This window comes from Myripristis murdjan, chromosome 11 (assembly GCF_902150065.1).
Source record: "Myripristis murdjan chromosome 11, fMyrMur1.1, whole genome shotgun sequence".
Lineage (NCBI taxonomy): Eukaryota > Metazoa > Chordata > Actinopteri > Holocentriformes > Holocentridae > Myripristis > Myripristis murdjan.
Window position 1 is genome coordinate 4,247,662 of NC_043990.1, and position 23,235 is coordinate 4,270,896.

At 39.3% G+C, this 23,235-nt stretch overlaps 1 protein-coding gene across 8 annotated transcripts; it reads right to left on the minus strand.

Annotated features, from left to right (window-relative positions):
* Nucleotides 1-1,208: 1,208 nt before the first annotated feature.
* On the minus strand, nt 1,209-21,819 carry LOC115367377 (major histocompatibility complex class I-related gene protein-like). Of its 8 annotated transcripts, none has more exons than XM_030063078.1 (14): nt 21,661-21,819; nt 17,595-17,867; nt 16,765-17,055; nt 15,987-16,274; nt 14,374-14,511; nt 13,234-13,272; nt 13,026-13,046; nt 12,536-12,607; nt 10,781-10,936; nt 8,859-9,038; nt 6,278-6,349; nt 5,376-5,420; nt 4,968-5,009; nt 1,209-3,336 (listed from the first exon to the last, which is right to left on the minus strand). In XM_030063078.1, exons 1-14 carry the CDS (start codon nt 21,716-21,718, stop codon nt 3,257-3,259), a joined length of 1,755 nt encoding a protein of 584 aa, XP_029918938.1. In that variant the 5' UTR covers nt 21,719-21,819; the 3' UTR covers nt 1,209-3,256. The 8 variants fall into 8 exon arrangements, with proteins under 8 accessions (XP_029918938.1, XP_029918937.1, XP_029918935.1 ...); XM_030063077.1 differs by having other exon boundaries at nt 5,376-5,423; XM_030063075.1 differs by having other exon boundaries at nt 5,966-6,349.
* Between the last annotated feature and the right edge of the window lie 1,416 nt (nt 21,820-23,235).

Below are 23,235 nucleotides of genomic sequence, written 5' to 3' on the forward strand. Positions count from 1 at the left end.
TTAGACCGGCTAGCAGGCAGAAACCACGGAGGAAAGAAATGGAGATGCAGCCGATGTGTCTGTGTCTGCTCGGTGGTGTGTTGGTGTGTTATGGGGCTGAAACACACACACACACTAGGACACACACACACACACACGCTCACTAAAACACCCAGAGAAGGAGGTGGTGTGTAGGAGGAGTCCGCCGGCTGCTGCCAGACCCCTGGCCCGCCTGTCCCGCTTCAAAACGTCGCCTCCTGCCGCCGCCCGGTGACGCCATGACGCAAGTTACGTAAGTCAAAAACATTCATCCTATAGAAACTGAATTGCGATTGGACTCCATTCAAGTTCTATTTTAGTTTTGATCAAGATTTTTAAAAAATAATATTAAAATCAATTCATTAAAAAAAACACAGGAATATTTTTGAAGAAATACCCGATAATGTGTGTTCCTCCAGTGGATCTTGTTTATTTATTCCTTTATTTTCTCATTCCGACTACATTTGTAATTGGAGTTATAATGACACTACAACAACAATAATAACAATGATAATTATTTTGTTATGTTTACTGTAAACTTAGTATTTTCTGCTGATAGTCTGCTCTGGCAATGTTTGTATACTTGGTTCAATAAAGTTCATTTAAAGTTCAAGTTCAAGTTATATTCTATAAGCTACAAGTCAAAGATTGATTAAATAAATAAGTTACACTACTCGATTGGCAACAAAGTAGGCCTATACTATGCATTATCTCTAATTAAATGAAAGAAGTCCTCCTAAGTACATATTCATTATTCATTAATTAATCGCTCTGGCCCAGCTGGTGATCTCTACCTGGTCTTCCAAAAATTATCTGCTTTGAAATTATTCCAGATTCATTCTACAGTCCCTGGAGTTATTTTGTTTGGACAGTCCTGCTATCAACGTCCAGTCCAGTGACCCCACAGCCAACACAACAGGGCTGGGCCCCTCGGGGTCATGACTGGGCACAAGACAACTGGACAGAGAATATAGTCATGTCTGCATCTGTACTGGTGGATCCACACCAGTACTTTGTAGCTGTGATCAGGCTGGACGTCCAGGCTGCTTCAAAACTGTTGACATTACTGGATCCAAACATATCAAATTCCCACCTTTGTCACCAATCTACCCCCCCCCCCCCCCCCCCCCCCCCAAAAAAAAAAAACAAAAAAAAACAAAACAGCATCACCATTCCAACAGCATCCTGTGGACTTTTTAAAAATAAGCTTTATTGAGAAAATTCAGTTTACAAAAGCCCACGTGACCACAGAGCCTGCAAACACCATTCACCCACTAGACTGGGAGTCTATAGACAGGGACTCCAAAAACCAAGCATTCAGAAGCAGGTTACATTTTTCAATAATGAATGAAACTGAATCATGTATATTAAGTGCACAGTGATTATTTACAAGCTGCAATACGATTGCATTTATCACTACAAAAAATGTATAACTGAATTATTCATATTTAGCACAGAGCCTCAGACATAACAGTGTCCTGCCTTAATTTATGTTTGTCTTTTCCTGAGTTCATTTGAGATTTGGACATTGTGAAAGAAGTGTCCCCAAATCACTACACGTCCAAACTTATGAGTCCCCAATTTCAGAGCACAACTGAACCGGTCCTAAATTCAGGAGGGAGTCTAAAAAAAAAAAGAAGTCAGATATCTTTACGTAAGATATGCATCTGCAATACTGGAAATTCTTGGTCAGGAGCATTAAAACCACAAGAAGGAAGCAAGATTCAATTTACTGAATGCTATGGCCTCTGATTTTGGATTTGGCAGGACAGTTACATCTGACGCACATCTGGGCCTTTCTTAACAGAAAATGTGATAAATTAGTTTGTGCTCAGATCATAGCTCTGTCTCATTTTCCATATATTCTTATACCTGTTTGTCACGGCAAATTTGTCACTTTCTTTGCTGCAGCTCCTTCATGTTTTCACCTATCTCAGGTGAAGATGAGGACCGAAAATAATGAACAGCATTCCTGTTACTACAGTAGTTAATTAAAATAAAAAAACATGTTCACACTTTGACTCGTGAGGTCAGATGGATGGTTAGGAGTCTTTCATTATATTCATTTAACACGCCGTACAATGTGTAAATATCTCAAAACAGCAAAGACATCACATAAACACAAATCTTTCATATTTACATATTCAAAGGCACGCTGAGCTGACCTTTTTTCTTACATTTTGATTTTCAGAGTCATGAATGAAGGTCACGAGCCTGGGCACTATCCTTGATTCAGACTAGAATTTTAAATCAAACTTAAAAGATGGTGACGGTTTCTTTCATTTAAGGAATATTGCAAAGGCACCGGCATCATGTCATAACACGATGCTGAAAAACTAGCTGATTTATTTCAAGCAGACTACACTACTGTAATGCTCTCTTCACTGGTCTTCTAAAACAATCCACTGATAAACTCCAATTAATTCAGAGCTCTGCTGCCAGACATTCAACTACAACAAGAAATAGAGCTCAGCTCAGGTTTAGTGAAGCTACACCAGCTCCCTATGTCTTTTAGGATTGATTTTAAACTTCTACTTCTTTATAAGGCTCTCAGTGGCCAACTGATTAAGTTAATTTTGTCTTCTATTGCAATATACAAGTGTTTTCTTGTAGGATGCTTCTGAGGAAGACTGGAGACACAGTCAAAACTGTCAAGCAGGTATGAACAGCTCATTCTCTTCATTTGTCTGAATAGAAGAAAACACTTGTATAAGGCTCTCGGTGGGTTAGGACGGGCCCACATCGCAATTTTTTTGTCGTCGTATAATCCTGAATGGCCTCCTAGATCCTCTGCCGCTGTTTTTTTTTTTAGGTACAAACTATCACCTAAGTAAGAGAATAGGCAGCTCAGCCTTTTTTAAAATACTCGCCAAAATTATGGATTTCCCTTCCCGAGGCTCTAAGAGATGCAACAAACTCTGAGAATATTTTTAAACCACAACTGAGAACTTATTTACTCAACATTTCTTTTAACTGTCACATTATTTTGTCTTATTCTTTTATTCTGTTCTGTTACATATTTTGTCTTTTGTTGTTTCTACAGATTTTTCTTTATTTGTGTTATCTCAATCTTTAATGTGTCTTGTTGACATCCGTTTTACTGTCTCTACTCTTTGTTTTTCAGTTGTATCATTACGATTATTGTTAAAATTTTTTGGCCGCCTTTAAATTCAAATACTCGCGACAAGAAAAGATAGTAAAGCATAGTTTCACTTCTGAATTTCATTTCGCAAACAACTCAGGCCACTGGCTGGACCGATGCTCCATTCGCCTCTGGGGGACTTGAACTTTTAACGATGTCTTCGTCTGAGCCACGGCCTGCAAGGGGACAAAGATTTTCTTTTAATATGCATACTGCAAAGATAGAGGACCATCTGATATTTTTTCATGCAATTTGTAGGGACTGGATGGTGTATCTATAACTAAAAATGCAACAAAACTATTTGTGGGGCAGGAAAATGAATACTGTTTTCTATTCCTCTGTACGTATCACAAATGACACGCTGCTCATCACAATATCACAAGCCAACCATCAAAATTATATTGTTCTCCATTTGTTGTGACATTTTTAGCAAGCCAACCAATTTCCCTGCTGTTAAAAAAATGTGGCTCAGAAATAAACATACAATAATTAGGTCCAGTGGCTTTGTTGTCACTGACGTTTTATTTATTACATCACTTAGCTCTCCAAGACAGGGCTGTTTCTCTCCTGACAGCAGACTTGTGACATGAATAGAATTTTGGGGGAAATTTTGGTCATTTATATTACAGGGTATATGCAGGAATCTTGAAGTTAATTTTAATACCTTTTTAAGACTTTTTCAAGACCCTTTCAATATTTTTTAATACCTCACCGCACAACAACAGAGTACTTTTTACCACAGATCTTTTGTAGCCCAGAGGAGATATGTTGCTCAAACACTCGGTATGTAGTGTTAGTGTATGTTTATGAGTTGTGGAACATAATAAATTATCTTGCAGGAGTAGATGCTAAATTATTTTTTGTTTTAAAAATGTAAATTCATTATCAAACGGACCTAACAATTCAACTACCATGAGCAGTAGTATGCCTGTGTGAATGAGCAGTAATATGCCTGTGATAACACAGATTGAAAAATAAGCCGAAGTGATACCTCTTCTATGAATAGACAAGCTAAGCCAGTGTGCTGCTGTTAGCCAGTGAAAATATTTCGGAGTGGCGACTCTTCACTTTGTTACACAAACTATGTCAGCGCGCTGCTGTAGCTGGAGAGTTGCTTTGCTTTTTGGACTCGTACGGTGCCGGTGCAGGCGAAACCACTGGAGGGGTTGTGCCACCCAGGTTTGCTTCCCTCCGTGTAATTCTCCCCAGACATACGTTCATATTCCACACAAAACAACATTTCATTCAAATTATGTCAGATTCCGCATTAAAAATAGATTCCTTTTTATTTGGCAAATTCCGCGATTCCGGCCGCGATTCGGCCCTAGTTAAGTTGAACGCATGGATTCATGTAACATTTCGGTGCATTCGTAATATGCATTGGGAGCACCAGAGCGTACTTTGTGCTTCTGAATTTCCACCCGCCCGCTCGCTCTGGCGCTCTCAGAGACAATTTACAAACGCACCCATAATAGCCTAGTTTTTTATGTACCTGTTCATCTTTGTTTTTTACTAAAAATGAATAAATTAACATACTTTTACGATGTTTTTGGGACTCAAACTCTTGGACAGCTAATTCAGAAAAAATACTTTCAAAATTTAAGACTTTATAAAACCGTGATAAGACTTTTTAATACTTTTTAAGGGTCTTAATTTTCCCAAAATTGATTTATCACCTTTTAATACTTTTCAAGACCCCGCGGATACCCTGTATTAACATCCTTTCTGCAAAATGAGAATCTGTGTCATTAGATGCGTAAAGTGTCTGACTTTAAATCATTGTATAGCAGAGAGGTAAAGAACTCACCAGAATCACCAGAGCCTTGACTCTGCCTGTCACCAGCTGCATCTACAAAGAAATCAAAGACAGTTAATACACCAATAAACAGTGGGTGATTATAGTCACCGCTACACTTGCAGGATTAAGCAGGATTTTGCTTTTTATGAGTGTTTTTTTTTTTTTTTTTTCACAATGGAAAACAAATCATTACCTCAAGTTCAAGTGTTTTCTTGTCTAGAAAATAACTTGAAATAAATTATCCATTAGTTATTTTTCCTTTTTGTTTGTTTGTTCGTTCCTCATTCATACATGCGCATCATCATCAATAATGATATTATTCAACTATGGATTCCTCATTTTGGAATTCTTTATTTGCTGTAGTTGTAACTGAGTGGAGAAAAACATCAGGTAGTACAGAGGCAGAAATGTTTTTACCAGTCTGATGTTTGGCTGCTGGGCCCTCCTGCTCTGGGGGTCCTCCTTCTGGGAATAAAAATAAATAAACAAACACCACTTAGTGAAAAATATTTTAAATTTGAAAATAAAGCCACGTTCCAGTGTCTTCATTTTAAAACATTTTTGTGCTTCCATGGATCACTATAATTTTTCTTGGTGATAGTTATTTTATCTTCATTTCCACAGCTGCTATTAACTTATTATATGTTGGTTTAATCATTGCAGTTTTAGCATCGCTATGATATTACTGACTGTTTTGACTTGTCCTTGCATGTTCAGTGGAGCACTTTGTGCCCATGTTCATTAGTTTCTGTTTTATTATCCATTTTTCTATAGAAAAAAGCAACTCCAGTATCATGTGATTCAGGGAGCTTGCCACTAGCTTACATAGGTAAACTTCCTAACATGTATTCGTGTTTCAAGATTCCTTAACATGGTTAAACAAAGTTTAACAGCAAAACACAGAGGCAACATGTCATCAAACATGTGACACAGCAATGATTCTGCCTCAACGATCCAACTATTAAACCACCACCTTTATGGCAAAATTCAAAAATTTGTCCCATTACCTGTCCCATTGGATGGCCCATTGGGTGTCCCATTGGGTGGCCCACTGCCTGCCCCATTGCCTGCCCCATTGGGTGTCCCATTGGGTGGCCCACTGCCTGCCCCACTGCCTGCCCCATTGGGTGTCCCATTGGGTGGCCCACTGCCTGCCCCATTGCCTGCCCCATTGTGTGTCCCATTGGGTGGCCCACTGCCTGCCCCATTGCCTGCCCCATTGGGTGGCCCATTGGGTGGCCCACTGCCTGCCCCATTGGCTGCCCCATTGGCTGCCCCATTGGGTGGCCCATTGGGTGCCCTATTGGGTGGCCCATTACCTGTCCCACTGGCTGCCCCATTGGGTGCTAGGAGTGGTGTGGTCACTGAAGTAATGGGAACTGCGACACTGCCTGAGGGAAAAAAGCAAAAGGATAGGTTTAACACTGACAGATTCTGATGTATCTATAAATCCATCTGACCATCAACTCTTTAGACTGGCTCAAGATCATTGAAAAAAAAGAACTGTCTTACTGACAAGTGCTGGATGTCCACATATTTCCTTCAGCTTAACAAAACAGATGTGAGCACACCAGCTGTATTATTTTCAGAAAACCCATATGTTTGGCCCAAATTTCTATGCGAGGACTGTCCAGTTTACAGAGGTCACATTACAGGGTTTCTGAGTGATGAAGGCCTTTTAACCCCCTGAACCCCAAACCCGCGGGCGGGATAGAAAGACATTTATTTTTTTAAAAAATCGCCAAAATTCAACCGTTTATCACAGCTGGAAGCTTTAAAAACCTATTTTTTTGTCGGAATTTGAATTTTTCGACGGTCCCTGAATGCAACATGTCCGACTTCGGTTTAGCGGTAGAAAAAAGGACGAAACTAAGGCTAAAAAAGCGATTTTCATTCGAATAATTTTATTATACATGCTTCATTCAACAATTCGCCAAAAAATAGTCGTTTACTCAATCCAGATCATTCAAAAAACAGAAAATTCTGCGGCCTTCAGCGGATTGGAGACATCTTGATTGATTCAGGTGAGCCCAACAGTCGTGTGACAAAAATTCACTGAATTTCAGTGTGTAGGCAGCAGTAGTAACATGGAAGGGGGCAAGGCAGTAAAAACGCCTAAGCTTATACAGGTTGGAAAAATGTTAATATTTCAGGAAATACATCATGTGAAGCCCTACTCTTTTTTTTTCCTGGATCAGTGACATTTGTGGGCACCTGAAAAAATGTTCTGTACATTTTTTCCAGTTTTTCTCGATTTTTGTAAAATATTATATTATTTTTTTTATTATTTATGGCACTATAACTCTTTCATACTGTGTGAAAGACATTTTTGAATGGCTTCAGGTGATAGCCACAGCTGTGTTGTTTCCATAGAGGTGCAGCACTTGTAATTGCAGTGAAAAACAAGCACACAGTGAGCCAACATGTGAGGGGAGCAGAAAACGCCCCAAAACTGCTTGGGGTTCAGAGGGTTAACTTTCAATCATTCAAACTGTTATCTCTTGCTGCCACTTGGGGGCACCAAAGACTGAACCTGACTAGTGCAGTTTTAAACCATCCAATAGGAATCCTGGTACACAGGGAAAAATACTTCCCATGGGAGGCAGTGCTGTCAACACAAGGACAAGACAAAAGTCATTGTTACCCATACATAGACCAATGTGTGGCGCAGCGCCACACAATCAACACCAAGCGCCACAAACTGATTCTGCTTTTTTTTCCCCCAATGCGATTTTGAAACATAAATGTCCCTCTGTTCATGCATCTCTGCACAGCACTCTTTCTCCATGTCATTCTTGTTCTCACACACAAACAGACATGCATGCATACATGCCAGTGGTGCGCGGGTACACTTATAAACGACCTGCACTAGCCCGACGTTTTCAACCAACCCGATCGCAACTCGGACTGTAAGTAGGGCGCTTGAGTTCTTTTTCAGGAAGCCACGTAAAATTAGGTGTCCTGATACGGCATGCAAGCTTTGCACCAAATAGGCTAATGCTGTTTCATTATTTTAGTTAGCTGCCTTGTTGTATCTTTAGTAGTTTCTAATTTCTAATTAAAGTATTTAATTTATTTTTTCTATTATTATATTTATATTGTTACATTATACTATTTATTTTATTTTACCTGGAAAAAAAAGTTAAATAGAAGAACAGGTTGATATTGGTCGAGGTAGGTCTTGAGTTCAGCATTTGAAATAAAAACCTCCAGCTTTAGTTGTTTTTTGCAATTCATTCCTTGAATGTCACAGAATCTAAAGATTGCAACTAAAATAGGCAAAAATTCAAGTAAAAACTAAACTTTAACTTCAATTTTGGTGAATAATTCTCAACCAGAAACTTAAAAGACAGGTCTTCTTCCAACATGAAGTCCAGGTATTTGTACGAGCAAACTAATTCTACTGGCCTGCCCTGTAATGTATGGAGTTGGGGCGAGGAATGAAACCAGGCAGGGTTCTGGTAAAAATGTTTTTAGTTGTCTTCTCTTAAAGAACTTACTTTAAAGAATTAAGATTGAGCTGAATAATTTCAAATGCTTCTTGTAGCTTTAAAATTGTCTCAGCAGATGACTCTGAAGAACAATAGATAAGCAAACAGGTGGATATTTAACCTATAGCAGCTTCAGAAAGTGTGTTTTTGAATGCCGCCCGCTGCACACAGCCTGATGACCGACTCCACGCCACTCGATTCCCCCACCGGTGCCAGGGGGCACCACAAATTGCTACCTGGTCTGTGGGAAACACTGAAAGTGTTTAAGTATGTGTAAATGTATGTACGTTTGTATGCACAAGTCTTATTGCCATGTCATCAGACATGTGACACAGCAATGATTCTGCCTCAACTATGTAACTATTAAATCAACACCATTATGGCTAAGTTCAAAAATTTGTCCAATTACCTGTCCCATTGGGTGGCCCATTGGGTGACCCATTGGCTGCCCCATTGGCTGCCCCATTGGGTGGCCCATTGGGTGGCCCATTGGGTGCCCCATTGGGTGGCCCATTGGGTGGCCCATTGGCTGCCCCATTGGGTGCTATGAGTGGTGTGGTCACTGAAGTAATGGGAGCTGCAACACTGCCTGAAGGAAAAATGCAAAAGGATAGGTTTAACACTGACAGATTCTTATGCATCTATACATTCATTTGACCATCGACTCTTAAGACTGGCTCAAGATCATTTAAAAAAAAAAAAAAAAAAAAAGAACAGTCTTACTGACAAGTGCTGGATGTCCACATATTTCCTTCAGCTTAACAAAACAGATGTGAGCAAACCAGCTGTATTATTTTCAGAAAACCCACAAGTTTGGCCCAAATTTCTATGCAAGGACTGTCCAGTTTACTGAGGTCACATTACAGCCTTTCTGAGTGACGAAGGCCTTCTAATTTTCAATCATTCAACCTGTTATCTCTTGCTGCCACTTGGGGGCGCCAACGACTGAACCTGACCAGTGCAGTTTTAAACCATTCAACAGGAATCCTGGTACACAGGGAAAAATACTTCCCATTAGTACTGATTGGAGGCAGCGCTGTCAATACAAGGACAAGACAAAAGTCAAGTGTTTTTCCCACACACAGACCAATGTGTGGCGCAGCGCCACACAATCATCACCAAGCGCCACAAACTGATTCTGCTTTTTTTTCCCCCAATGCGATTTTGAAATGTAAATATCGCTCCGTTCATTCATCTCTGCATAGCGCTCTTTCTCCCCGTCATTCTCGTTCACACAAACAAACAGACATGCGTGCATACATGCCAGTGGTGCACGGGTACACTTATAAATGACCTGCACTAGCCCGACGTTTTCAACCAACCCGACCGCAACTCCGACCGCAAGTAGGGCGCTTGAGTTCTTTTTCAGGAAGCCACGTAAAATTAGGTGTCCTGATACGGCATGCAAGCTTTGCACCAAATAGGCTAATGCTGTTTCATTATTTTAGTTAGCTGCCTTGTTGAATCTTTAGTAGTTTCTTATACGTAATTATAGTATTTTACTTTTATTTTTATTATTATATTTATATTGTTGGATTATACTATATATTTTATTTTACCTGGAAAAAAAAGTTAAATAGAAGAACAGGTTGATATTGGTCGAGGTAGGTCTTGAGTTCAGCATTTGAAATAAAAACCTCCAGCTTTAGTTGTTTTTTGCAATTCATTCCTTGAATGTCACAGAATCTAAAGATTGCAACTAAAATAGGCAAAAATTCAAGTAAAAACTAAACTTTAACTTCAATTTTGGTGAATAATTCTCAACCAGAAACTTAAAAGACAGGTCTTCTTCCAACATGAAGTCCAGGTATTTGTACGAGCAAACTAATTCTACTGGCCTGCCCTGTAATGTATGGAGTTGGGGCGAGGAATGAAACCAGGCAGGGTTCTGGTAAAAATGTTTTTAGTTGTCTTCTCTTAAAGAACTTACTTTAAAGAATTAAGATTGAGCTGAATAATTTCAAATGCTTCTTGTAGCTTTAAAATTGTCTCAGCAGATGACTCTGAAGAACAATAGATAAGCAAACAGGTGGATATTTAACCTATAGCAGCTTCAGAAAGTGTGTTTTTGAATGCCGCCCGCTGCACACAGCCTGATGACCGACTCCACGCCACTCGATTCCCCCACCGGTGCCAGGGGGGCACCACAAATTGCTACCTGGTCTGTGGGAAACACTGAAAGTGTTTAAGTATGTGTGAATGTATGTACGTTTGTATGCACAAGTCTTACTGCCATGTCATCAGACATGTGACACAGCAATGATTCTGCCTCAACTATGTAACTATTAAATCAACACCATTATGGCTAAGTTCAAAAATTTGTCCAATTACCTGTCCCATTGGATGGCCCATTGGCTGCCCCATTGGGTGGCCCATTGGCTGCCCCATTGGGTGGCCCATTGGCTGCCCCATTGGGTGGCCCATTGGCTGCCCCATTGGGTGCTAGGAGTGGTGTGGTCACTGAAGTAATGGGAGCTACAACACTGCCTGAAGGAAAAATGCAAAAGGATAGGTTTAACACTGACAGATTCTTATGCATCTATACATTCATTTGACCATCGACTCTTAAGACTGGCTCAAGATCATTTAAAAAAAAAAAAAAAAAAAGAACTGTCTTACTGACAAGTGCTGGATGTCCACATATTTCCTTCAGCTTAACAAAACAGATGTGAGCACACCAGCTGTATTATTTTCAGAAAACCCACAAGTTTGGCCCAAATTTCTATGCAAGAACTGTCCAGTTTACTGAGGTCACATTACAGCCTTTCTGAGTGACAAAGGCCTTCTAATTTTCAATCATTCAAACTGTTATCTCTTGCTGCCACTTGGGGGCGCCAACGACTGAACCTGACCAGTGCAGTTTTAAACCATTCAACAGGAATCCTGGTACACAGGGAAAAATACTTCCCATTAGTACTGATTGGAGGCAGCGCTGTCAATACAAGGACAAGACAAAAGTCAAGTGTTTTTCCCACACACAGACCAATGTGTGGCGCAGCGCTACACAATCATCACCAAGCGCCACAAACTGATTCTGCTTTTTTTTCCCCCAATGCGATTTTGAAATGTAAATATCGCTCCGTTCATTCATCTCTGCATAGCGCTCTTTCTCCCCGTCATTCTCGTTCACACAAACAAACAGACATGCGTGCATACATGCCAGTGGTGCGCGGGTACACTTATAAACGACCTGCACTAGCCCGACGTTTTCAACCAACCCGACCGCAACTCCGACCGCAAGTAGGGCGCTTGAGTTCTTTTTCAGGAAGCCACGTAAAATTAGGTGTTCTGATACGGCATGCAAGCTTTGCACCAAATAGGCTAATGCTGTTTCATTATTTTAGTTAGCTGCCTTGTTGAATCTTTAGTAGTTTCTTATACGTAATTATAGTATTTTACTTTTATTTTTATTATTATATTTATATTGTCAGATTATACTATATATTTTATTTTACCTGGAAAAAAAAGTTAAATAGAAGAACAGGTTGATATTAGTCGAGGTAGGTCTTGAGTTCAGTATTTGAAATAAAAACCTCCAGCTTTAGTTGTTTTTTGCAATTCATTCCTTGAATGTCACAGAATCTAAAGATTGCAACTAAAATAGGCAAAAATTCAAGTAAAACCTAAACTTTAACTTCAATTTTGGTGAATAATTCTCAACCAGAAACTTAAAAGACAGGTCTTCTTCCAACATGAAGTCCAGGTATTTGTACGAGCAAACTAATTCTACTGGCCTGCCCTGTAATGTATGGAGTTGGGGCGAGGAATGAAACCAGGCAGGGTTCTGGTAAAAATGTTTTTAGTTGTCTTCTCTTAAAGAACTTACTTTAAAGAATTAAGATTGAGCTGAATAATTTCAAATGCTTCTTGTAGCTTTAAAATTGTCTCAGCAGATGACTCTGAAGAACAATAGATAAGCAAACAGGTGGATATTTAATCTATAGCAGCTTCAGAAAGTGTGTTTTTGAATGCCGCCCGCTGCACACACCCCGATGACCGACTCCACCGACCGCCACGACACCTCGCTATAGGCTGGTAACTGAAATCAACACCATTATAGCAAAATTCAAAAATTTGTCCCATTACCTGTCCCATTGGCTGCCCCATTGGGTGCTAGGAGTGGTGCGGTCACTGAAGGAATGGGAACTGCGACACTGCCTGAGGGAAAAACGCAAAAGGATAGGTTTAACACTGACAGATTCTGATGTATCTACAAGTCCATCTGACCATCGACTCTTAAGACTGGCTCAAGATCATTAAAAAAAAAAAAAAAAAGAACTGTCTTACTGACAAGTGCTGGATGTCCACATATTTCCTTCAGCTTAACAAAACAGATGTGAGCACACCAGCTGTATTATTTTCAGAAAACCCATAGGTTTGGCCCAAATTTCTATGCAAGGACTGTCCAGTTTACTGAGGTCACATTACAGGGTTTCTGAGTGATGAAGACCTTTTAACTTTCAATCATTCAAACTGTTATCTCTTGCTGCCACTTGGGGGCGCCAAAGACTGAACCTGACCAGTGCAGTTTTAAACCATTCAACAAGAATCCTGGTACACAGGGACAAATACTTACCTTTGTAGATGGGAGTCGGTGCTGTCAATACAAGGACAAGACAAAAGTGTTTAAGTATGTGTAAATGTATGGACAGTATGTCTGTATGCACCAGTATGTATATAAGTAGGCCTATATATTCAATGTATCTGCTTGCTTTCAATTTATTTCTTCATTAAAACTAAAATGGAGGCTACAAATAAAACAGACTACAGTAAAGGTTTCTTACCTGAGGGGGTGTTTGCGGCTTTGGCTCTGCCTCTATTCGCTGGGAAATTTTAAACAAAACAAAAAAACAAAAACAAGCATTATTTAAGGTAACATCCAAACACTTGACATCAACCCTATTTTTACTACAGTAGCTATAGTTTTAACTACAGTTTTTTTCAGTCAAATTATGTGAAGATGGTGGAGTTGACACATCTAGTTTCTCATCTTGCAGTAAGTTCATTTCTTCTGTTCTTCCTTCTCTGTTCAGAGTTTTGCACAAAAACGACCCTCTGAAAGTTCTTTATCACCGTATTTTTCCTTTTTGTTTGCTTGTTGTTACTCAGCCATTAGAGGTTACAGGAGTCAAGGTGTAACTACCTGGCACGCTGGTGTTTCACTTGAGCAAGGCACTGGAAACACCACGTCACAGGGAGACTGTGGTGGTACCGGGTGCCAGTGTCAGTGTGTTTTACTGTGTAAATGTCCATCAGGAAGAAGCCAACTCACTTCCTTTAGCCAACTTGAGGAAAAAAACTTTCCTAAATGATTGTCAGATATGACCTATGAACACCTTGCACAGTCCAAAATAGAATGATAAAATAATAAAAGCCACCTTTGCACTCAATATCCTGCAATAATTTCATACACACTTGGCCACTACCCGTGTTTTACAAAGAGCAAGGCTAAGGCAACATGGATGGTATGAATAGGCATTTTTTGTGCTCAATCTCTGTCTGCCCAAAAAAGTAAATCTAAATTAGTCTTAAGTAATCAAGTCAGCAGGAAGTAAAGAAAAAGACTGTATTAGCCATGTTACTGTATATCAAATTATTCTATCACTTCATTCCAAAACTGCGACACATTTATTTTGGCAAAGTATTGCTGCATGTAACACATCTCTCAATATTTCAGACACGCAGATGATTTAAACCTGGGAAACAAAAGTGTTTTGTAAGCAGAGGACAAAGAACTATCCAGCCTGAAATCATTTTGCAGCAGCGAACGCCACGTTTTCAACGGGCGCAGATGTCATTTTGGAATGAAACCTGTGTGTTTAATCTTTTACATGATTTTAAAAAATATGTTTAAGGAAAAATAGACAAGTCCTTCAATGTACTGACAGAATGCTGAGAGAAAACAGCTGTTATGTTAAACTTACCAAATGGTCCCTTCCTCTTAACGTACATGAACATCAACACTCCAAATACAGCCGCACCAACCAGCAGTACACCAACCAGCAGTCCACCGAGAGCGCCTCCAATGATTCCACCGGTACAATCACACTTAACTTCGTGATCTAAAACACAAAGAAAACAGTCACATCAGTCCCAGCATCAGGATTCAACTCCCTGTGTTCCCAATGCCAACCAGCCCCAGGGTCACTCGTCTGTAGCTGACCTTTGACCTCCCTGTAGGGGACACTGGAATCTACCTATGGTGATCAGCTTTATAACCACTGATGGGTGATGGGCTTTATAACCATTATCAGGCCAAAAACATTTGCAGAACCGTTTACACATACAGCCACCGTTCTTATTAGGGCTGAACGATCTATCGTTATTATATCGTTATCTAGATATGAACATGTATGATATTAATATCTCTCAAATTCAGGGTTAGGGGCCTAAGACAGCGATTGGTCTGTTCTGATCAAAAAATATTTTGCAAAGTAACTGCATTTTTTTTTTTTTTTTTTTTTACATCCATTTGGTATCGTTATGCTGTTTTTCGAAGAACTCTCAATTTTCATTGTTGCTCCACTCTCAAATTTCAGGTAAGCATGAACAAACAGTCACAGTGTGCATCGTATCACTAGAGATATTTGGCCTAAATATCGACGTATGAAAATGTGTCCATATCATGCAGCCCTAAATCTTCATGTCCAGGTGGATTAACACTGAGCAGGTCAGGGTTCAAGGTTTTTACTGACACACACTTCAGCGGTAAACAGGTCCCTTTGTAAAGCTCATGTCTGCACAGGTATTTGTTTTTATGTCAAGTGTTGCCAGACTGGTGTTGCCTGAATTATCGTTATCATTATTATTCCCTATTAATCCAAAAATTATTCCTGAGGGGGTGGGAGGGGCGAGTCAGAGGATTTTAGTGATTGTGATTCTGATTCAGCTGATCAAACTGCATTCTTACTGAATCTCGATATTGATTCTTTCCAAATTAATTTGAGTACAAAAGGAATCACAGCTTGTAAGACTCAGATCAAGGTAGTGGAGCTGCATTTGTCCAAATGAGACCTTCACGAGGGCCCGATTATTTTTTGCTAATGTCAATATGACCCGAGTCAACACATGGATATTTTAGGCTGCTTTCGGATTTATTGTTTTAAAATCAATCAATTTATAACCTGCCAATCAATGAGAAACTGCATGTTGGCTCATGAAAATAACACATAATGTAGAGTCAAGCCAAGCAGAGGAGAGAAATGCAACAAATACACAGCCAACAGGTTTGTTATTTAACTCCCACATGAAAGAAACTGCTCTTTCCATCTTTCATGAAAAATCCTGCGTTGCATGTCAACCTTCTGCTTTTGTGACAGGAGGTTTGCTAAAATAACATAATGCAGCAACTAGCCTGGTGGTTTTTCCTTCCAGATGATTCTACTTAATTTATCATTAATTTATCATTAATTTATCCATTTATCATAGAAACCTCTTATTTTGCTTATTACCCATAGCTGCTAATAACTGAATGCAAACATTAAAAAAAATATTATATGTTTATTTTCAAATGTGATCAGTAAGCAAAGCCTCTCACCCCAGATTCTGGTTTCTTTCATGTTAGTTGCTCGGTGCTCCACCTCACAGATGTACTCGGCAGAATCGGAATTCAAAATCTCCACGCTCATCCTGATCTGGTGGGTGCCGTCATCGTTTGGGCGGATTCCCGTCGACTGCAGCCCGTCGTCCTTGTCTAAAACACGGCCATTCCTCCTGACCTTCATGATGATATCTTTTGGGTAGAAACCTGTGGCCATGCAGGTCAAAATGTTGTTTGCGCTGTTCTTTTTGGACGTCCTCGCAAACACATACACATCTGGTGGAGCTGGAAAAAGAACAATGAAAACTGCGTTAATGCTGACCTTATCTTGTAGCTAGGCAGCAGCTACCTAATTAATCCCAGTTTACCATTTACCAGTAACATTGCTAGTACTTCAAGTCATAATACAGAAACAAACAAACAAACAAACAAAAAAAAAAACACAATGAGGGAATCCATGAAGTCAACAACCAAAGCAAGTGGTGTTGCTATGGTGAAGGTATGTATGGCCAAACAAAACCAGTGACATGAAAGCATCATAGCTTCGTTTAGCGCCTGGTTTATCTTAGCTGTTAGCCTGCAGGTGCAGAGTTTAGCAAACAGTACAGGGTCTGAGCAACAAAAGCTTTCCATATTTTCAGACTTCCTGCATGAATTACAAACATTTCAAGACTTTCCAAACCCCAATAATATCCATACCACCATTATTAATACGAATAGTTCTGCTAATAATAAATACTCAAGTAGCTAAAAGATGTTTTGTTGTCAAACTTACAGGCCTTTTTGAGATCCTTCTCCCCATACACCATGAACTTGGTCAGCCAATCGACACACTCCTTCTCCAGGTAGCTTTTGGTGTATTCCTTCAGGACCTGGACCCCATCCCACTTCCTCTTGGTCAGTTCAGCTTCTGGCACCGGGGCAATCCAGTTTGAATCAGCATCATTAAAGGACAGGAAGTCTTCTCCATCGTAGCTGTACATGTCCATGCCGCTCTTAAACTGGGGAGGGACGGTCAAACCATTTTCAATCACACAGCCGTGCCTCCACTGAAGAGTGTGATGGCCTGAAAACAGATCATTGGATACACAGGTAGCTTGGTAAACAGCAGTGGTGAGTGAGAACGACTGAACACCATAAAGTTTCAATTATTAGCCCGGGCTTTTATTTGCCTCAATCGTCAATCGCGACCGGCCTATATCTGGGACCTGCACCTGCCTTTATTTCCTTTAGCACAAAATTCCTGTTCAGCAAAAACTAGAAAAAACACATAATCAAAAGATTCTACCAGATAAATTATGACTTTTTTAATCTTTTTTTTATTATTACTGAATTAAAATTTAGTAAAGATATCCTATATGATACCAAATTTGTGACTTTGTAATATCAGAATTTTTGTGGGCGGTTTTTTCATTAATTTGTGAGCTACTTCTCATTGCTTTACCACTTTAATCTCAAAGAATATCGTATTCGTAAATCTATGTCTTAATCTTGGAAATCCTGAGTTTTTTTTTCTCAGAATATAACCCCCCCCCCCTCTGCCAGGCGTCGAGTCGAGCTTGGTCAGTCAGGCAGTAGAGCCCGGCCCGGCTCCACACCGCTCACCTTCGTCAGTCTGGTTCATCCGTTTCATCAGGATGCCGATGTTGACTCCGAACCACTGCTCTTTGCTCTGTCGGGACTGGGTGCCTTTCGCCCAGTACTCTTTATCCAGCCTCTCCCGCATCCACTCCTGTTTGGGAACCTTCTCCTTCGTCTTGCTGTCGTAGTAGTCGATCATCCTGCCGTCCAGCATACCCATGGCGGTGAACATATGGATCCCAGGGCGCTCGTAGGGTTTGTTGAAGGCCGTGTAGATGTAGGTGAGCGAGTGGAGCTCTGAGTTGCAGACACAAAGACAATTCATTATTCTCTACATCAACAAAGGCAATGAACCATTTATTAAAAGGACGGAACCGCTCTGATCTTACTTCTGACTGATATACAACAGCTACCATTAAGCACCATAGTAATTGTCTAATTTAAGTTTTTATGCAATTTTAATTTTATTTTGGTGAGTCATATTAGATATATTATTAGCATATATAAATTTTAAAAATATTTTTGCAATAGGCCTACTTCATCTTTTTTTGAAAAAAATCAAATGTCTACTTTTACCTTTTAATAGCCCATTTAATGCAACTTTATTTTTGAAGTTTTTGCATTATTTTGTTAATCACTAGAGTGATATTACCGTAATATTTTGTGGGAATTAATTTTTCATATTTTTTTGAAAATATTAGTTTTTTTAGTCATTTTTAATATACTTTTGCTCTATTATGTTAATAATTAGAGTGATATGTTAATGTGTGTTGGGAATTCATTCTTTAATTTTAAAAAATATATATATTTAATAGGCTAATATTAGTTGTTAAGCAATTGTTTAATTATTTTTTTTCCTGTATTTTGATAATCAGAACCATAGGCAAGCCGTGTGATATTAGTATAGTGATAAAGTACAATAGTTAAACTGTTAACTATATATATAAAAAAAAAAAAACACAGGAAACCGGAGTGACTTCCCCATATGAGACAGAAAATACAGCATACAGGCCCCAAACAGGAATAACCAGGAAAGAAGAAGAGGTGACGTTGGAGCCTCGACACACCTTCTTTACTGTTAATATCAAAGTTTTAACCTAATGCTCTGAAACAACATTTTTCTTACTTTTGACTCAAGGGAAAAGATCAGTCAGTTTGCCTGAAAAAACACTGGAGTAATCTTTCTTTTTCCTGTCATTAAAAATGCCCATGAAAAGTGTAAACCCTATAATGTATTTCCAGAGTCATAAGTTAGTGATGTCTATGTTTTACTTCAGACTCGCCAGACGTCCTGGAAGTCACAGCCTTCAACAAACACCAACACCAGAGACAAACGCTACATGAACATCTTTCACTTTAACTGACATGTAGATCTGTGTTTTTCTTTTCAACACAATTTTATAAGGCCATCATCATTACAGAAATTAGATAGGCGCAACCACAGGTCATGTTGCACAACTTCAAATATAGGAACTAATTCGTCTTTTTTTTGGGATTGTAATATGAAAGTTTACAGTCCATAAGCAACACTCTCTATCAACTCTGACAGTCTATGTATTATTACATCTCAAAAATATTCAAACAATGCTGTCCATCCAGCCCGATGACACCACTCACAGATGGCATTCCAGGATCAACACCAACTACATGACAATGACATGATGATGACGTCTGGCACATTTATAGCTCTCTTTGCCTGTTCACATATAAATGCAGCTCACAAAATATAGGTTATCTTTCCCCAAACATTATGGTCCAACTGATATAAACAATACAATCCACAAAGCAGCACTCTGTATTTTAAAAAAATCCATTTTCACAACAGGTTAATCTATTGTTCCTACAATCTTATCGTGTTGCAATAAACCATGGAGCGAAGTACAAGGAAGTTGATCAGTCATACATGTTTGCCAGGCAGAAACCAAGCCATACAGAGTATACTGATGACAAAGAACAGAACTTACATTACTTTCACTTTGATTTCTTAGACCAATGTTAATGATGGAAATTCAATGTAAAACATAAAAAGTAAATGTTTAATGTTCTCATATCCTGACTCCCCATTGAGGACAGTGATAAACTGTGTCTGTTCCTTTTGTTGCTTAGACACAATTTTCTATTATTTCTACTGTTGTAAAACGTTGTCAGCAACACTGAGCGACTTATTTGAGAGGTCCCCTTTACTTATGTACATTTTCTCTGCCTTAGTAAGCAATTAGGGTATCAAAAATACGAAATTCATTTTTCAAATGCTATTGGCATTATATCATAAATGTCTGAAAAATATCCCAAATACACTGTTTTAGGTTAGAATGTCATCTAACGTAGCGTAAATAACGTTAGCTAGGTTTTATTTGTTATATTAGCTAATTTTAGGTGTTTAAGCTAAAAGCTAAGGCCACTCTTCGTCGAGTCTGTTTGTATAATATGACAAATTCTAATTTCTGAAAAGGGTTAAAACAGAAATGAAAAGGTTTCTTCGATGATTTCAGCTAAAATATATCGAACGCAATGGGAAATTCAAAGTCGTCACAACTCGACTTTGACTTTCGATTTCAGCCCTGACGTTCGCTTCGGCGAGGCCGTGTGAAACGGAGCCTAACTTACCGCTGTTCACCCGCAGTGCTGTCCCAAGCAGGACGAAAGCCACGACGAAAAACATTTCTGAACACGAAGCAGACTACGTCAACGTCTCTTTCCAGGCAAAATGAACCCAAAGTCCACGGTGGACGGACACCGAGCCGCCCTGCTCCGACACCCTGGCTAGACTGCCTGCCCCGCTCGGCTGCTTCCTGTAGTCTGCTGTGGTGCATTCGAGTGCTGCTCGTAAAATCAGCAACTTAGTACACTATGTTCCCGAAATAATGCGCGTTTCGTTAAAAGGCAGACAAAAGTTAGTTTAATATCAATAATAATAATAATAATAATAATAATAATAATAATAATAATATAACCAACAAATGATGGGGTGGAGTTATATTTAACCATTCATCGCACACAATGGGCTGCTCCCGAGGTAAAGGTGGAAAGCTACGCCACAGAGTCGCAAGGTTTTCCAGTTGTCAAGGATCATTTGAACGCAGCAGGGGTGTTTTGGTGTCTTTATGACCAAGTTCACCGTCTGCTGCAACCTGCGGCAACTCATGTCAATAAAACAACCTGCCTGCCGAGACATGGACAACTCAGCCTTACCTTACCATTTTAGGTTCATTTGGTATCTTCAAGTCATAGAGCTTACAGGTTGTTAACGCTGCACTGAATATAATATTAACTATAATAAGCTTTACTTATTGAGCACAATTAAAAACGCACACCTGCATTGAAAAAAATACAGTATCCTAATCAGTGAAGTTCAGGAGTTTGACAAGTCAGCTAAGGTTACATTTGATCCCTTACAAAAATTAACCATGGTTTTACCATGGTAAACAAACTATGGTCAGCTATGGTAAATATGTTGTTGTTGTTGTTTGTTTGTTTGTTTTTTGGTACAACCATCGTTTGTGAATTATGGTTATTCTATGGTGTTTGAAGGACCGATTTACCATCGTTTTCATAAAACAGAATAAAAAAAAATGCCATTTAAAAAAAAGTTTGTCCTTCTGACTTTACTTTGGTGATCTGTATTTTTATTATTTATATTATTACTGTATATTAATTCTAAAGACATTTTAGTAATACTTAAATACTTCAGCTTGCTTAAAAATTGTCTACTTTTACCTTTTGACTGCCTATTCAGTGAAATTTTATTTAGTCAGTCAGAAGCACACGTAAACAGTTTGGGAGTATAGTGATCAAGTCCCGTAGTTAAACTGTTACTGTCCTGACTAAATAAAGAGCACAGCAGTGCCTCTCCATACGGAACGGGAAGTACAGCGAAAAGGCCCGAAACAGGAACGAGCAGAAAAAGAGACAAAGTGACGCTAGAGCCTCTATAAACACCGTTTACTGTTAATATCCGTATTAACCCAATACCATGAAAACGACATTTTACTTTAGTACATGATGAATAAATAAGATTTATCCGAAGAAATGGTGCAGCGGAAAGGTTTTTACTTTCACTTTTGAAACGTGGCCAAGGACAAGGACTCACCGCTTCCAGTAGGGTGGAATTGGAGCCACATTAATGGCAAAAATAGAAATAACCACATTGTCCGTTGATTCTTGGTGTAAAACGGGTCAGTTGTGGCCAAAAACGACGTTTGAGCAAGCGGAGTTTCAGCCTGATGCCTGTGCGTGTCTGCGCTGCGCACCGTCCAATCAGATAATGCAGAGCTGGTTGCTAGGCAGAATACACTGTGACAGGTTTGCTCTCATCCAAAATAACGAACGTTAGGCTGGTGTGTGTGTGTGTGTGTGTGTGTGTGTGTGTGTGTGTGTGTGTGTGTGTGTGTGTGTGTGTGTGTGTGTGTGTGTGTGTGTGTGTGTGTGTGTGTGTGTGTGTGTTTGGGTGGGGAGGTTATTAATAAACGATACTAAGCAGTAAAACTTGGTGTGAAAAAAACATTTTAATCAACTGAAACAAGAATAAAAACTTTACAAAAGTAATCTGACACGATATTATATCCTTGCAAAACTAACTAGATAGATAGATAGATAGATAGATAGATAGATAGATAGATAGATAGATAGATAGATATACTTTATTGATCCCAACCAGGGAAATTCTGGTGTTCCAGCAGCAACAGTAGAAACATACAATAAAGTTAACTAAAAAAAGAATAAAGGCTAAAAATATACAATAGAGACTATAAAGACTAAAGACTCAAAAAATACAATAAGGACTAACCTAAGGAAAGGAGATACGAGATGTGAAAATATACATATGGAATGAGCATGACAATATACAGATGGCGCTGAAGTATATGCATGATTGTATAGATTGTATAGATGAGGAGAGTTAGTATGAAACCAGGAGACTAAGAACCAAGTGGCAGAACCTGAACGCCCGGGACTGGGACAAGGAACTAACCGCCTTGATTCAGCCTCTTAAGGAATCCACTTCCCCTCCAGTCTGAAAAACAGTGTGAGTGTATATTAACTTAGGCTGTAATATACAGATAATAAATAATAAATAAACAATAAATAAACACTAAAACAAACTAAAACAAAATAGAAATATACTGGAAAAGACACTTGTGCTTGGAGGCACTTTGCACCAGAGGAGCCTCAGTCAGGCTCCTTTGCCTCATAACCAACGTTTCCACAAAATCTTGTACAAGTCTGTGAATACATTTGGAAGTTATGAGCTTTTCTGCAACAGGCCATTCCCTTTGCCACGCCTCGTTTTGCCAGTTGGTATGAACACAAACACTTTACCTTCATGCCAAACTTCAGCCTCCTGAGGCAAAAACTGTGGCTGTCAAGAGGCGGGGACATTTTTGTGGACCGACCCGCTGACAGAGCGAGCTGAAGAGGATAAGCATTAAATCTGATAGCTGAGGCAAACTGACTGATAGAGGGTCCCTGTTTTTTGTCTGCCAAGTCCAAAGAGTCGTCTAATTCTGAGCAATGTTGCACAGTAGCAACTCAGTAAAAGCACTATCACTTGTGTTTTAGTCTTTCCAACTCTGGTGAAATTTGGACATAAAAACCTTGTTTCAAACCCACAAACCAGGACCCTGAAGTCCTGCACGTTTATGTGTTTTCATCAGGATGGAGGACAGTT

What these genes read in the sequence shown, in the direction of transcription:
- LOC115367377 (XM_030063073.1), bottom strand. Translation starts at nt 21,718, where the DNA reads ATGTGGTTATTTCTATTTTTGCCATTAATGTGGCTCCAATTCCACCCT. An exon ending in TGGGCCATCCAATGGGACAG is followed by an intron (nt 5,424 to 5,965) that starts GTAATGGGACAA and finishes TTTTATTCCCAG; the next exon opens with AAGGAGGACCCCCAGAGCAG. An exon ending in AGCAGCCAAACATCAGACTG is followed by an intron (nt 5,010 to 5,375) that starts GTAAAAACATTT and finishes ATTTCTTTGTAG; the next exon opens with ATGCAGCTGGTGACAGGCAG.